The 16,776-nt window shown below is 45.9% G+C and overlaps 1 protein-coding gene across 2 annotated transcripts in view; it reads right to left on the reverse strand.

Annotated features, from left to right (window-relative positions):
- Positions 1–16,480, reverse strand: part of LOC126188938 (protein TANC2) — a 572,082-nt gene extending 555,602 nt beyond the window's left edge. Inside the window, exon 1 of one of the 2 annotated variants that reach the window (XM_049930679.1) lies at positions 16,312–16,480. In XM_049930679.1, the coding sequence (XP_049786636.1) occupies positions 16,312–16,399 (88 nt within the window). In that variant the 5' untranslated portion in view covers positions 16,400–16,480. The remainder of the gene's footprint in view (positions 1–16,311) is intronic. The other variant, XM_049930681.1, reaches the window with a different exon arrangement.
- Between the last annotated feature and the right edge of the window lie 296 nt (positions 16,481–16,776).

Raw genomic sequence — 16,776 nt, forward strand, 5'->3', positions numbered from 1 at the left:
TATTTTTCTTGCCCTTGTCAACAAAGTAATAGCGTTAAAATTTTCACTTTCGAATTCGAACGGTCAAGCTTCGAGTCAGGTGTCAACGCACAACGACTGAGAAGATGATCTCGGCTAAAGAGGTAGATATTTACAATAAATATTAATATCTCGAGCGCAGTCTATTGTAACGGCTATTCGAATCTTCAGTATAAAAGAAAATGACGTTATCCTGCAAATGAATTACAAAAGTGATAAAGTCATGATTTCCGTGATCGAAATTTCTTTCGGTACATAAAACTAAAGCGTAAGTAGTCATCGTCTGTAAGTCCGTTTTGAACAACAAGGTGGATTACCATTCGACGAACTGTATGACGACCAAAAATACGGTGTCGGATAAAAGTAATTAATGTGTAACCTACTTTAATTTGACATTGTATAGAGTAAGCATAATACAATACTTTGATGCTTCAAATACCTACAAGGTTAACATGTCGCAGAAAACAGCGCTGTGAGAACTAAGCACAATGACGATGCTGGAACAGGGGAAGTGGTATAGCAGAGAAATTCGACGGGATTACTGATAAGAGCGAGAGTTGCTGAATCGACCTCTATACACCGAGATAACGAGTTGCGTTCTCGGTCTGCTGTTTTGTACGCACACGCTGCAGACGCACACTTCGAGCTGATTTGGCCCTCTGGAAAATATCCGCACTTTTTTAAATCACTTTGAGTATCTACACTGTTCAAAAGAATTGGGTACACGTGTATCAACGTCTGGTATGTGAAATCTATTGTCATACAGGCGACAATTGTGGTCTTAGCATGTGGTTTGAGATCTTCGCTTTCAGCGTAGGCAACAATTAAAATCATTCTCCATCTATTGGCTGTGTTATGCATGACAGTGTCAGTAGGAGCACAGATGACAGTTGTCAGTTGTGGACGTTGTATTCAACCAAGCACATGAAATTCAAAATCTTAATTTAGCGCAAGCTGCAAGTGTGGTCTGTTTGACCGAAAACGGATGGACTTTCGGTTGTGGTGTTGTACAAGCCAATACCTTCCCATGTGTCATCCGTAGGTTGTAGATACACTGCAGGGAGACGGTTTATTACATAAGGCGAGCTGGAAAAGGTCGCCGACGCATTACAACACCACGTGAAGACCGATATCCGGCCACCTCAACGATGCGGCGTCGTACGGATACTGCCAGAACACTGCCACTATAGCCGCTGTGTTCGATCAGACTGTAAGGAACGAGTTACGAGCAAGGATCTTACGACCCAGACGTCCTGTCTCACTACCCCGTTTGACACGACAACATCTTGCAGCTCGTGTTCAGTTCTGCCATTCCCATGTCAACTGGCAACTTCGTCACTGGCGATACGTGTTATTCACGAACGATTCCAGATATCTTCTGATGGAAGGAGATGGCCGCGTTCGTGTGCGGAGACCCGTGGTGAGTCGTATCTGCCAAATGTTTTCCACGAAATCGACAGATTTCCAAATTCTATGATGTTGTGGAGGCGCTTTCGTGTTGACAGCCACACAGACGTTATCGTGCATGTCGTCTTACAGCCAGGCATTAGAACGAACAGATACGTTGGATCATGTGGTGGCTGCTGCAAAAGGTGGTGACCCTGAATTCCTTCTAACGCCGGGGACCATGGGGCGGGCGTCCGTAGGGATTTCTTGCGACGCCTGGACACTGAAATACTGGAATGGCCGGCGGTAAGACCCAACCTAAACTCCACTGCGTACATGTGGGACAAGTCTGACAGACGTGTTCGTGGTCACCCTGTTCCACCACAGATTCTCCGAGAACTCTCATGGTCTTTCACTGAATAATGGGAACGGATACCACAGGGTGACCTCCGCAGACGTGTCGGACCTTTTAGTTCTTTTTATGTATGGGATGGAGGATGCAATAATTTTTTGTTGTATACTTAATTTGTGAAAGATAAAGGTATAATTTGGTAACATACCCGATCTTCAATTATTGCTCAGTGGAGTATGGCAGAGGCCCAAAGTCACGTTCCCCTAACTCTTTTGAGCAATGTTTTGCTATGCCTTTAGTGCCAAATTGTCCTTTATTGCTGTCTAACAGCCAAGTACCGTTTTACTAGCACATATTTGCCGCTACCAGAACACAAAAAAATGGTTCAAATGGCTCTGAGCACTATGGGACTTAACATCTGAGGTCATCAGTCACCTAGAACGTAGAACTACTTAAACCTAACTAACCTAAGGATATCACACACATCAATGCCCGAGGCAGGATTCGAACCTGTGACCGTAGCGGTCGCGCGGCTCCAGACTTCAGCGCCTAGAACCGCTCGGCCACACGAAACACATATCATGACAACAGTACCTCAGCAGGGCTACAGTAAACTCTCCTCCCGAACAGGCCATGAAGGCCCAACGGTACCGACCGGCCGCCGTGTCATCCTCAGCCCACAGGCGTCACTGTATGCGGAGATGGAGGGGTATGTGGTCAGCACACCGCTCTCCCGGCCGTATGTCAGTTTCCAAGACCGGAGCCGCTTCTTCTCAATCAAGTAGCTCAGTTTGCCTCACAAGGGCTGAGTGCACCCCAGTTGCCAACAGCACTCGGCAGACCGGATGGTCACCCATCCAAGTGCTAGCCCAGCCTGAGAGCGCTGAACCTCGGTGATCTGACGGGAACTGGTGTTACCACTTCGGCAAGGCCGTTGGCAGGGCTACAATTAAGTGTTTTCTAAAATCTGCTTTTGACTAATTTTTGTACTGCATTTGGAGTAAAGGGTGCACAGACTTGATTATTACGTGAGGTTAGTATAGCACAATTCATCTCCAGTAAAATTACGATTGTTTTCCCTGTTATTTTGACGAGCAGACATCATCCTTCAGTAGATATCAGTCTTTTGACGCTTTTCTCCAATTCTTACAGTTCCGTTCTTGCTACACCGCGGGAGGTACCTATTTTAGCCATGGTTTTGACGTACTTTTCCAATGGTACACTTTTTATTTTTCTTGCAACTCCAGGGCGCTTGTCTTATCTTCACAGATAACACCTAGCGCCACCGAGAGAAATTTTGGAAATTTGTGGTAAGGTCTTATGGGACCAAACTGCTGAGGTCATCGGTTCCTAAGCTTACCCGCTACTTAATCTAACTTTAACTTACGCTAAGGACAACACACACCTCCGACGGGGGGAGCCGCCACCGAGAGGAGTGTTTTTTGCAAAGCAGGGAGAAGACGACGAAGCCGTACAATTTCTTCTTTTAAAGTTGTTCCTGTGGGTTGGTGACTATATAGGCGGAAGTCCCCAACTGCAGATGTGCTTCTGGTTGTAACTTGCCGATGGATTAAAGTTGTATACTGGGCCAGGACCCAGTATGGTACCGTTGGCGTTCGCAGTCAATATTCGTATGAAGACGCCTTGTTTTGCTCATTAACAGAGTATTCTCTGCGAGGTACATTTGTGGCGAGGTGAAATTCTGTACCGGATAGAGACTCCTTATTCGAGCCTTTCGTGAACCGTGCCCTACCAACAGCATTGTCTTTTCTCTATTTATTTATTTATTTTTAATACAGGGCATCTGTCCTCCCCTTACAGTCCACCTTATGTTCGGTATTATTCACCTCCACTGACACAAGCTCTAGTCTTCCAAGAAATCTTTCTCACAAAGTTTGCCAGAGAACTCCATTTTCCAAGAAGTAAGTCATCTTGGAGCAAGGAACTTCGTGTTTCCGAATCTAGACAAAACAAAAATCGTTAGGAAGGTCTTTGGAAAGAAAAAAAAAGGTTCAAATGGCTCTAAGCACTAAGGGACTTAACATCTGAGGTTATCAGACGACGGTTCAATAACTCGTCCGGCCATCCTGATTTAGGTTTTTCGTGATTTCCCTAAATCGCTCCAGGAAAATGCCGGGATGGCTCTTTTGAAAGGGCACTTCCGGCTTCGTTCCCCGTCCTTCCCTAATCCGATGAGACCGACGACCTCGCTGTTTGGTCTCTTCCCCCGCACAACCCAACCCATACCTACCATCAGCTCTCACCAAATGAAATCGGGACCCATCTGACCAGGCCACGGCTTTCCAGTCGTCTAGGGTCCAACCGATTAGGTCACGAGCTCAGGAGAGGCGCTGCAGGGATTCGCATCAGTCGTCTGCTGCCGTAGCCTATTAAAACCACACTTCGCTGCTCTGGTCTAACGAATACGTTAATCGTGCGCCCCACATGGATTTCTGCGTTTATTTCGCGCTGTGCTGCTTCTCTGTTAGCACTCCAACGGATTCCATACGTGAAGGACTCTAGATAGCAGGGATGACCACTTTAAAATATCACAGATTTTTCATCACTGTCTTAGAACAATTTTATTAGTGTCCTACACGGTCGCAAACGCCGCTGCTCTCGTTGGTTAAGTAAATGCCGTCGGTCACTGCATTGTCCGTGGTAGGCCGGCCGCGGTGGTATAGCGGTTCTAGGCGCTCAGACCGGAACCGCGCGACTGCTACGGTCGCAGGTTCGAATCCTGCCTCGGGCATGGATGTGTGTGATGTCCTTAGGTTAGTTAGGTTTAAGTAGTTCTAACTTCTAGGGGACTGATGACCACAGATGTTAAGTCCCATAGTGCTCAGAGCCATTTGAACCATTTTTGTCCGTGGTAAGAGGTAATGACTGAAATGTGCTATTCTCGGCACGCTCTTGATACTGTGGATCTCGGAGTATTGAATTCCCTGCCAATTTCCGAAATGGAATGTTTCATGCGTCTAGCTGCAACTGCCATTCCGCATTCAAAGTGTGCTACTTCCAGTCGCGTGGCCATAATAATGTCGGTAACCTTTTCATATGAATCACCTGACTACGAATGACAGCTACGTTGTGTACGCGATACTACAGCCATCTGTAAAGTCTTATTGCTATTTGACGACTTTTGTCGCCTCAGTGTGTAGTGTTCATTAGTAAGGTGACCGACTCTCTGGATCCGCTTACGATCGTCCACACAGTTTTAATCTGAGGTAAGTGTTCATCCACATCTACATCTACATTTATACTCCGCAAGCCACCCAACGGTGTGTGGCGGAGGGCACTTTACGTGCCACTGTCATTACCTACCTTTTCTGTTCCAGTCGCGTATGGTTCGCGGGAAGAACGACTGTCTGAAAGCCTCCGTGCGCGCTCTAATCTCTCTAATTTTACATTCGTGATCTCCTCGGGAGGTATAAGTAGGGGGAAGCAATATATTCGATACCTCATGCAGAAACGCACCCTCTTGAAACCTGGCGAGCAAGCTACACCGCGATGCAGAGCGCCTCTCTTGCAGAGTCTGCCACTTGAGTTGGCTAAACATCTCCGTAACGCTATCACGGTTACCAAATAACCCTGTGACGAAACGCGCCGCTCTTCTTTGGATCTTCTCTATATCCTCCGTCAACCCGATCTGGTACGGATCCCACACTGATGAGCAATACTCAAGTATAGGTCGAACGAGTGTTTTGTTAAGCCACGTCCTTTGTTGATGGACTACATTTTCTAAGGACCCTCCCAATGAATCTCAACCTGGTACCCGCCTTACCAACAATTAATTTTATATGATCATTCCACTTCAAATCGTTCCGCACGCATTCTCCCAGATATTTTACAGAAGTAACTGCTACCAGTGTTTGTTCCGCTATCATATGATCATACAATATCCTTCTTTTTATGTATTCGCAATACATTACATTTGTCTATGTTAAGGGTCAGTTGCCACTCCCTGCACCAAGTGCCTATCCGCTGCAGATCTTCCTGCATTTCGCTACAATTTTATAATGCTGCAACTTTCCTGTATACTACAGCATCATCCGCGAAAAGCCGCATGGAACTTCCGACACTATCTACTAGGTCATTTATATATATTGTGAAAAGCAATGGTCCCATAACTCAATACTTGTACCAGTCAAGCAGGACTCGTGACCAGGCACGAAACGTCACTCGGTCAACACTTCACTTGTTTTTCCTACTGGATACATTCCTTGCTGTGGTGGTAATCCTAGGAGAATGGCCAAGGCGGAAACGGCTTAGGCGCAGCCTATGGAGTGCTTCCGAAATGAATCAGAAGCGAAGTGCCCACTTTTAATGAAACTTCCTGACGGATTAATAGTGTCCGTCAACCCTGCCCCCGTGAAGACAGTGTTAAGCTGGCATTACAGCGTCCACGACGCTGCTGGGCGATACACTCAAGATTCACCTCAAAAGTCTTCGTGTTGTTAACTGATGTATTCTAATTCTTCCTGTGTAACCCTCCATAGGCTTCAGAAACCACGTTAGGCCCTGTCAGGAGTTATAACAGCCCCATCAGCGTTATCTCTTAGGCTATCAAGTCTCAGCTGTCATCTCGACCGACTGGTACAGGAAATGTATTGAGCTGCAGGAGCGGTCCGTAATGCCTGGAGGAGGTGCTGGAAGGTGCAAGTGGGCGCTCTGAATGGAGCCGGCACGTAAAGTGAATGAGGCGGGCGCGATGAGCGACGCGCCGTAGCTGGCGCAGCAGTAGCCGCCGGCGGGCGGAGTCCGTGGCCGCAGAGTCAACGCCCGCTGCCGCTGCCCGCTACACCACAGGCCGGCCGGCTCTCGGTGCTCGGTGGAGCACGCTGCACAGCGCGCACTGGCGCCTGGCTGCGCTGCGCGGGCAGTTGCAGGCGCGAGAGTTTTACGGTACCCGTATGCGCAGAGGAGACTTCCAGTACCACCTAGGGTTGCCCTTTACCAAGACTACGACTCTTAGTCTTGGTTGGTTAATTCGGGGGAGGGGGGGTCAAAGAACGAGGTCGTCGATCCCATCGGATTAGGGAAGTATGGGGAAGGAAGTCGGCCGTGCCTTTTCAAAAGAACCATCCCAGCATTTGCCTGGTTAGGGAAATCACGGAAAACCTAGATCAGGATGGCCGGACGCCGGTATGAACCGTCGCCCTCCCGAATGCGAGTCCAGTGTGCTAACCACTGCGCTACCTCGCTAGGTAGTGGTTTTGGTACAGTACATAAATGTCGCAGGAAATGCCAGCATTACCGGTAGCATTGGCAGGGAAAGAAACATAAATGAATATTTGAGAGAGAAACTGTGAGCCGACGACTTATTTTTGTTCGTTTTGCACGAAAATTAGAGCTGCGCATCGTTCAGTGTTAGGCCATTACGTATTTTAAAATCTTACAAAATATAAATTGCGTTTTTTAAGTAAGAAGAATCACTTTAAATGCGATCATTTTACGTTAGGCTTTACCGTGACTGTTATTGACATTAAATGAAACAACAAGTTTATTGTTACCAGCCACCGTTTTATTTATCTCCACTACGCGTTTCAAAGGTTTAAACCTCCATCATCAGGTGGATTTACATTAGTTAGTATGACATTTGTGTGTGTGTTCAAAAAATGGTTCAAATGGCTCTGAGCACTATGGGACTTAACTGCTGAGGTCATCAGTCCCCTAGAACTTAGAACTACTTAAATCTAACTAACCTAAAGACATCACACACATCCCTGCCCGAGGCAGGATTCCAACCTGCGACCGTAGCGGTCGCGCGGTTTCAGACTGTAGCGCCTAGAACCGCTCAGCCACGGCCGGCTGTGTGTGTATGTGTGTGTGTGTGTGTGTGTGTGTGTGTGTGTTGTGTTACGATTTTTTGGAGGAATTTGTGGCACTGTCTAATGGAGAAACAAGACACTATTTCAGAACATGGTTTTGGGTTTCTTCTGACAAAAAATTAAACTTATATCTAACGGTAAACATAAAATAAGTAAAATAGAGTACCTCCAGTGGTCACAGGTTCGTTTCGCTGTCATAACGCAACACATGTATACTGTCATATTCTTAAACAAATATGGCGCCTGGAAACTGCTGGGTGCAAGGTTCGTATAGGAGCAGAGAAGACATTATCGCAAAGTACAAAGAATTAGCTGGTCATGACACCTCGGCGCTTTTGTGTAACCAAAGCAATCACTTTTGATGCAAATGCAGTTTACATGCACAATCACATCAAAATTTGCATAATTATTATTTTGTGCACAGGAAACTGTTGTTGTTGGTAAGTGTGAAAGTTGTTTAGCAATAACAGAAACATGTTTTATGTAAGGTCGACGAGGTGTTGAAGCGATGATTGACACGTTCTTTGCGGTTGTTTTAAGTTTATCTGTTTTTTTTTTTGTTGAGGAAATTGCGTTTTCTATTACTATATGATAAATTTTTTTTATTTTTTCTAAAACAGCACTCTCTTTCACGTCAGAAATCAACAATTTTCGAATAAAAGCTCGATTAAAGATTGATATTTTCAGTTTTGCTACAATAGTCTCAATGCTTAAGTAACAGACAGTTGGATAACTATGTGGAACAAAACTGTTCCGTAGGCTACGTGGCCCTTTATATATCCTCGCTCAGTTTCTAGACGGTTCACCTCTTCGTTTTTCTAGGGAACCTAGTAACACTCTGATCGCATACGCAACCGAAGTGATCAAAATGAGGTACGCCCAATAAATATGCAACACACATAACGTACAGGTAACGCGTTTCAGTCTTAAGTGACCAAGGCTACTAGGAAAACTACTGCGGTGTCCGCTTACTAATGGTAGCTTACCGTAATTTTACAACTCTATTACTGCCACATATCAATGAACGGAAGAGAACACCACGAGCATGGGTCATTTCATAACGCAGACCAGTAGTATACGGGGTATCATCGAATTCCACCGATAAATTTTCGCAAGTTTTTAAGGATATTTTCTGAATATTTCGGTAAAAGGGATCCATGGTATCTGGGGATCAATAACAAATAAAGCAATTACGAATTTTTTTTTCGTTTGCTGCTCCAATTACCTTTGTCTCTGTCAAAATACGTTCTCAACAGTGATAAAATCTGTAATATCTAATTACCAAAACATAGGTTACCCAACTCTCCTTTGCAAAGGTACTGTGATGTTGTTGACATCGCTGCGAGAACAGCCTAACATGCTGCTGCCCTTTCATCACCTATTCACGAGTTGCGTATCGACCAGTTCTTCTTCAGTAAACCGATCCAGCTGCTATTGCTGTGAGCATAAAAAAAACGAACACCACAAAAAAAGAAAAACAACGGAGACAGTACGGAGCAGTATTGAATGCAACCTGAGAGCGAAGAGTAAACTGGATGGTACTTTTATCAGTAAATATCGTACGGGGATAGAACAACTTTATTTCCAAATCACACAAACAGCACATATCAATGCTATTTGCACTGATGTGCAGATATTTCCAGTGCAACAAAGATACAAGGATAGACGGACGTAATAAATCAAACACAATGTAATTACTCTGTAACAAGTCACCGGACACCATAAGTCTCTTGTGCTAAAACACTCAGCAAATATTCCTGACTAACGTGCGGAATTTTTATCGGTGAAGTTCACACAGATTTAAAAAACGACAAATGTCGCTTTAATACAAAACGTGCTGAACGGGCAACATTATCCGCCAGCGTAACCGCGAATGTTAAGCGATCTCTTCAGTAACGGGGGGATATGCTGGCCTCGGATTCAATCCGACCAGCGAATTAACGACTAGGTGTTTTTAGATGGTTTCCCACGTCGCAGTAGGTGAGTACCGGCATGGTTTCCATGTTCCGCCTCAGATACACGCTATGCAAACATTTAATACACTTTCTCACGGAATTTACTCTATGCTCAGACAGACTGGGTACACTACTTCTGTCCTCGGGTGTGAATAGGAGACTGATATCCTTAGCTGTTCGATCTCCTTAAATACTTAACCAGCATCAGCAGGCAACCTTATCTGTGTAGCGAGCAAGACGCCTGTGACGAAGGAAATGACAAAATTCCAGGAGTAACTGCGAATATTATTACTGAAACCGAGTAACCGTTTATCAGTTTTACAGAAAGATTTTTCCTTTCTGAGCAGAAACGAATCTTAAATCTCTTAGCAAATTCATCACACGAAGTACACCACAGAAGAGACACAACAAATATTAATTAAACTATAATATTAGTGGTTCATTGCACCGATAGTTATGATGTTCGCGAATCTTACGCGAGTTAAAAAAGAGGAAGAAAAACAGAAGAGAAAGAAAAACATAATGCGCTTCGGCACGTCTGCTTTACTAGTACTGACGTATACAGTGTAACCAAGGAGGAATGCTCGCTGTTCATGAATGAGAGGAATAATAATTCGAAGAAAAATAGTCTCTAAAATGCATAGCTTATGAGTTATGAGCACTTGTTTATCTTCGCTAACGTGAAGCACATCTCTCTACCGAACAAGTGCTCACAGCTTTTAAGGTATGCATTTTAGAACCCTTGTTTACCTGACTTTTCTTCTTCGAATGATTGTTTCCGTCATATCGCTGAATACTGACCATTCCAGCTGAGCCATCCTGTATAGGAAGTAATGATCAAGTGAAGTCGAAAATTGATGCAGTCAAAAAATTCACCGATCGTATAGAAATCTCCCGTATACTGTATTTTGTTCATGTTGTTAAGGCTGCAGAGTGTGTCTGGCAATCTATTGCTCTTGATGAAGTGACTGATGACACTTAATGGAACTGTTTCTATTACATCTCTTTAGAGCAAAATACGCAAAATCGTAGAGATATTTGTAAACTAGGGTAGGAATAAGGCAATGCATCTGATCACAATAATTTTGGCACTTTTCTCTCGCCGACAAAATCAGGATGATGAAAATCGTTGTCAGCAACGAGAATCCAACTGATTACCTCCTGATGGAATGATAATGGAACTTAGAGATAGCGGTTTAAAGGAGGCAGAAAGAATGTGACAACATACAGCTAAATACTAAAAAACGAATAAATAACCCGATACGCGTGAAAGCAAATGGGAATCCTCCTTGGAGGAACTGTCCTAGACTCAACAGAAAAATCTGAAAATTGAAATTTAGATGTCGAGGTAGGGATTGGAAGCCGGTTTCCCGACGTACATCTCTGCCAATATGCTACCTCATTGATCGGTGGCAAATTGGAAGAAGGAAGGAAGATTAGGCTTTAACGTCCCGTCGACATTGAGGTCATTAGAGACGGAGGTGAAGCCCACAATGTTTTAAGGATAGAGAAGGAAATCGGCCATATCATTTCAAAGTAACCATCCAGGCTTTTTGCCCGGAATGATCTAGCGAAATCACGGTTCAAATGGCTCTGAGCACTATGGGACTTAACAACTGAGGTCATCAGTCCCCACCGAGCGAGGTGGCGCAGTGGTTAGCACACTGGACTAGCATTCGGGAGGACGACGGTTCATTCCCGTCTCCGGCCATCCTGATTTAGGTTTTCCGTGATTTCCCTAAATCGCTTCAGGCAAATGCCGGGATGGTTCCTTTGAAAGGGCACGGCCGATTTCCTTCTTCATCCTTCCCTCACCCGAGCTTGCACTCCGTCTCTAATGACCTCGATGTCGCGGGACGTTAAACACTAATATCCTCCTCCCTCTTTATCATCAGTCCCCTATAACTTAGAACTACTTAAACCTAACTAGCCTAAGGACATCACACACATCCATGCCCGAGGCAGGATACGAACCTTCGACCGTAGCAGCAGCACGGTTCCGGACTGAAGAATGGTAGGATGCAGGTGTGAACCGTCATCCTCCCCAGTGCAGTATGCTAATCACTGTGGCACCACGTTCGGTGACAGACTGCAGTGAGGATGTGATGTCCTTCAGAAACATAAACAATAGCTTTCTCAGCCTACTCGACAAACGCAATTCTTCCCCTGACACGGTACAAATGCTTACGCGGAAATGGACGGGAAGCTGTGGAGCTAGTACAGACGTCCCGAGGGGAAGGTCGCAACCCCTTCCTCGCTCGACCAGTTGTTTCGCCTGTTACGGAACGCTTTCTCCAAAAGCGGGTACAATGGAGAAAGCAGTCGGGGAACCGGTGGCCGCCCGAAGCCGCCACTTGTACCGATGATGATTGATACCGGCCGTGGGCTGGCGTAACCAGAGCGTAAACAGCGGGAGGGCCCGAGAGAGCTGCGAAGATGCGAAGTTGCCGCAGCCTCCAGGGAGGCAAAGTAGTTTCTAAACCGCGAACTGTAACCTCAGTCAAAATGTCTCGGCTTCAAATTAGTTGCAAGCAAATCATAAATGTTACTTAATTGAAACGCTCAGCTGCCGACAGGTGTTGTTGATATACCTACATGGGGACAGCTGAAAATGTGTGCCCCAACCGGGACTCGGACCCGAGATCTCCTGCTTACATGGGAGACGCGTTATCCTTCTGAGCCACCGAGGACAGAGATGAACAGCGCGACTGCAGGGACTTATCCCTTGCGCGCTTCCTGTGAGACCCACATTCCCAACTGTCCACAATCTACATACGTGATGTTCCTAATAGATATTTGACCATCCACTCATTACTCGCGCCAACTAAGGTGACGATTCCCGTAAGAGTTCGGGCAACCTGTGCGCATTCGCACAGACGAAGGTCAATGGGCCACACATTTTCAGCTCTCCCCATCGAGGTATATCAACAACACTCGTCGGCAGCTGAGGGTTTTAATTAATTATCATTTATTCTAGAGAATGCACGGTCATCAATGGTATCTGTTCATTCGAGCACAGTTACTATCTTCATAAATAATAAATGTGTTTCTCACCAGATGCTTCAGATCAAGAAGTCTTTGCTTCAAAGTTGAGGAATGCCGTCTAAGTTGATCATTAACTACATCAATAGTCCGCAAGTCACCTGTCGGTAAGTGACGGAGAGTATTTCCGGTACCACTACGTGATTCACTCTTCCCTGTTCAATTCGGGAATGGGGCGTGGGAAGAACGAGAGTCGGTAAGCCTCTGTATTAGCTCTGATTACTCGAGTTATCTCGTCGTGGTCATTTCGTGAGACGTATGTAGGCGGAAGTAATATGCTGTCAGACTCTTCCCGGAAAGGAGGCTCTCGAAATTTCTATAGTATGCCTCTCCATGATGCACAACACCTCTCATGTAGCGTCTGCCATTGGAGTTTGTTGAGTAGCTCTGTAACGCTCTCGCGCCGACAAAACGGTCCAGTGACGAAACACGCCGCTCTTCTTTGGATCTTCTCTATCTCTTTATTAGTCCTACCTCGTTATTTTCATACACTGATGAACAGTACTCAAGAATCGTTCGAGCAAGCGCATTGCAAGCCACCTCTCTAGTGGGTGAATTACATTTACTTAAAATCTTTCTATGAATCTCAGTCTGGCATCTACTTTTCCTACTATTCGATTTATGCGGTCATTTCACTTAACTGCCATTGTTAAAGGTTCACCATGCACTGCTGGATACGTCAGTCCGCCACCAGCAATGGAGGGTAAATCTTTGACAATGCCATTCAACTGTGTTGACGAAACATCAAGAAAGTCACAAACGCCGGCCAAAGCTGCCGTGACCAACAATCTTATGCATAAAGTGCGATAAATTCGAAAAATAAGAAGTAGAAAATGCATGTATAGTTAAAATTCATTTGTTCCTTTACTGTAGCGTATACCATAATAATTGCGGCTTGAACTGATGTGACGAAGCAGATTTTGAAAATTGTGATTAAGCAAAGAAACGGTAACAAGTTTCTACTGATGTTGCAAGCGGCAAAGTGGACCGCCCACAGAAGGAGTGAAATTTGAAGCAAAAACGCTTGGCACTGTGAACGCCTTGAGAACCAACATCACCGGTACTCAATCTGTCTCAGTGCGAAATGTCACACGTGAACATCGATGCGTATGTGGGCGTGGCTACAGATTAGCCGATGTTTACATTCCCGGGTGCCCTGGTGTTCTGTTTGAAACAACCAGCGCTGGGCGACATAGCATCCGCGTTTTCTCAAGGCTGTAGCGCTTTAGCACACTAGCGGCTGTCCTCGCTACAAAAAGCGAAGCTGTCAAGTTTTTCAGAACACAGCTACTCTTATGGTGTTAGGTTAGCATACTTCCGAAATTACCTGTCGACCTCGAGATACGTCAGATGTATGTTGCTCTGAAGTCACGAACGTACTTGAGAAAGGCTGTCGTTTGTCTCCTGTTTCGTTTGGTGTGCCGTCTCTTACCACAGCATTCTCGCCAAAGGCAGAACTGGTAATTGTTGCACGTAGCTTTGTTTAGATTACTATTCTATCCCTTGCCTGGAGTTGTTTAGGATGAACACAGTTATTCTGTCATAGCAGCTGTGATGGGATCTGAACAACACGACGTGTCTCAGTCCATATTTTCAAGGTTGCTTTCTAGGAGCTATTCTGGTACTTAACGTGACTTAAACTTGTAACAGCGTTTTGTATATGCTAAACTGAACGCGCATTAATTAGCTTGGATCGGAGACAGTAAACAAAATTATGTGTAGTACAGCTCTCCACTGCAAAATTCATCTTCGGTTTGTTGAGTATTAGACTTTATTTCTATGTTCCACATGCAAGTAGAGAGATTCGTCTCTCTATTTGTTTTAACCAAACAAATTACTGCGCCCAATTTTATTTGTGATATAAAGCTATTTAACAGCCATTGTATTCCTTACGGTACAAGTAGGTGCACTCTTATGTGTGACAAAAGGATGCCAATACGTATCCCAAGTGCCGAAGTATTGGTTGATAACTCAGCGAGTATTTCAACGAAACATTCTCCAGAACTTCGATGCTACATCTGAGTGGGTTTGTAATAGGAATGTGTGTGTGTGCTAAACTAGTCTGTGCCTGACGCTGCCACGAAAATTCCTCCCCTTCAACTTTGAAACTGCATCACGCAGGCCACTGCTCGACTTGTATTGCGGCGAGAAACAGACAGGAAGCGTGTCACGGCAAGGGGATTTTGTTTCGTCTACTCTGACTTTTCGCCATATCGACCAAGGAACTAGACAGCACTTTAGAAAGTCATTCTGACTGTCATTTTGTTCACGACAGAGTAAAAGACTTCGTGACAGTCAGTCTCATGGTATTACGATCAAAGGAGGTGTACCGTATTGGGGGTGAGACGGAATATCTGCTGGTTCCAGCCAAAAACCAAGCTATAGACCACAGTTTAAAGTAGTGAGAGAATTGTCTTTATACTCCATAACAAAATAATTTTGTTCTTTATAGGAACGAACAGATGCACTGACTCACTACTAGAATTATGTTCTGCACACATCTTTACATCTGTCTTGTGCAGATATGAAGACACAGTGAAGCTTTTCAAAATTAATGAATACTGAAAATCACCGTGTCAGGCAACGAGAACCGTAATGATTCACTTGCGAAACTCATCGAAGTGGGCGGTGCCACATATTAAGAGCGACACACTAGCACCATAAGAAAGTAAACTGTTTCCAGAATGAAATTTTCACTCTGCAGCGGAGTGTGCACTGGTATGAAACTTCCTGGCAGATTAAAACTGTGTGCCGGACCGAGACTCGAACTCGGGACCTTTGCCTTTCGCGGGCAAGTAGAGCACTTGCCTGCGAAATGCAAAGGTCCCGAGTTCGAGTCTCGGGCAAGTAGAGCATTTGCCCGCAAAAGGCAAAGGTTGCCAATTCGTGTCTCGGTCCGAAACAAAGTAAACTGTGTTGGCAAGTGTTGAGAAAAGTACATATTAAAACAACTATCACAATAGTATTCAGTAAATGCTGCTCTTGTAAAGCAGAGAAATGGCGATAAGATGTCGCCAGGAGAATAGCTGTGGTCGAAGTTCGACCATTTTCCGCCAGGGGATGCCTTATATGTCAATTGTCAACCGCCAGGCACTGTTACCTGCAAAATCAGTTGGATGAATGTTAGAATCGTTCATAAAACCGCCGTAGGTTTCAGTTCTTTCACCATCCGCCAGAATGAGACGCTGCTCATTCTCCTATCATCATCGTCTGTTGCCTCTGACACTAAACACATGACAAGCGTATTCCTGTTTTAGCCTGCTCGGCTAATTGTTTACCTGACACTGTACACAAATTTACCACCTCCCTCACAGGTTAGCGGTTAGCCACATCGTTTAATGTACGCTGATGAAGCTGTAAATCACCCACAAACGTTGCTAAGGACACTTTTAACATGCTTGTCTGAAATCTCCGATGACGATAACGTTTAAAATACAGTACATTTTAAGATCTGTTTTGGAATCATGGGTATCAACAGACAACGGGACGAACATCAGTTACTCAGAAGCATGGAGTTGTGTTAAAACTGGATGTTGACCACGGTCGCCAACTTAAAAGTATCGTTTTGGGCGGCAAACGCATGTACACGCACAGTGGTGGCAACTCCACGAGGCTGTAGGATGCCGGCCGGCAGCGCAGTAGCGTCCTCCGCGGCTCCGCCTCCAGCTGGCCGCTTCCCGCCGCCGGTTGCTCGGGGCGCTGCGCCGTGCGTCGTTTGTGTACTCACCGGCTTCAGTGGACGCCCAGAAGGCGGCTTCGGCGTCCTCCTCTTCGGCGGTGGGCCCGCCGGGCAGCGCCTGCCTCTCAGACGGCATGACACCTGCCGGAGCTCTCACTGGCGCGCGATCACTAGGCCGTGCCACATGGCCGGCAAGCAGACGCCTCGCACTCGCGACCACACACTACGACACCCACGCCACGACTGCGCCGCTCCAGTCGGCCGCCCTGCCTGTAGACGACGCCGCCGGGCCGAGCTCTGCCGAGGGGGACCGACGCGAGCCGAGTTGTGGGCCCCGGTGCCCGGAGCCGAGGAGACCTACTTCGGCGTCTTGGGAGTAGGGAGGAGGCATCACCGCGCCACCATTCACCAAAACAGTTATCCGCGGCGTTCCCGCTGCCGACCGCTTTGCCCGCCTGCTCTTGCGTGGGAGCCACCACCATTCATGACCGCTCGCTCTCACGACTTCGTATC

This window comes from Schistocerca cancellata, chromosome 5 (assembly GCF_023864275.1).
Source record: "Schistocerca cancellata isolate TAMUIC-IGC-003103 chromosome 5, iqSchCanc2.1, whole genome shotgun sequence".
NCBI classification, from domain to species: Eukaryota; Metazoa; Arthropoda; class Insecta; order Orthoptera; family Acrididae; genus Schistocerca; species Schistocerca cancellata.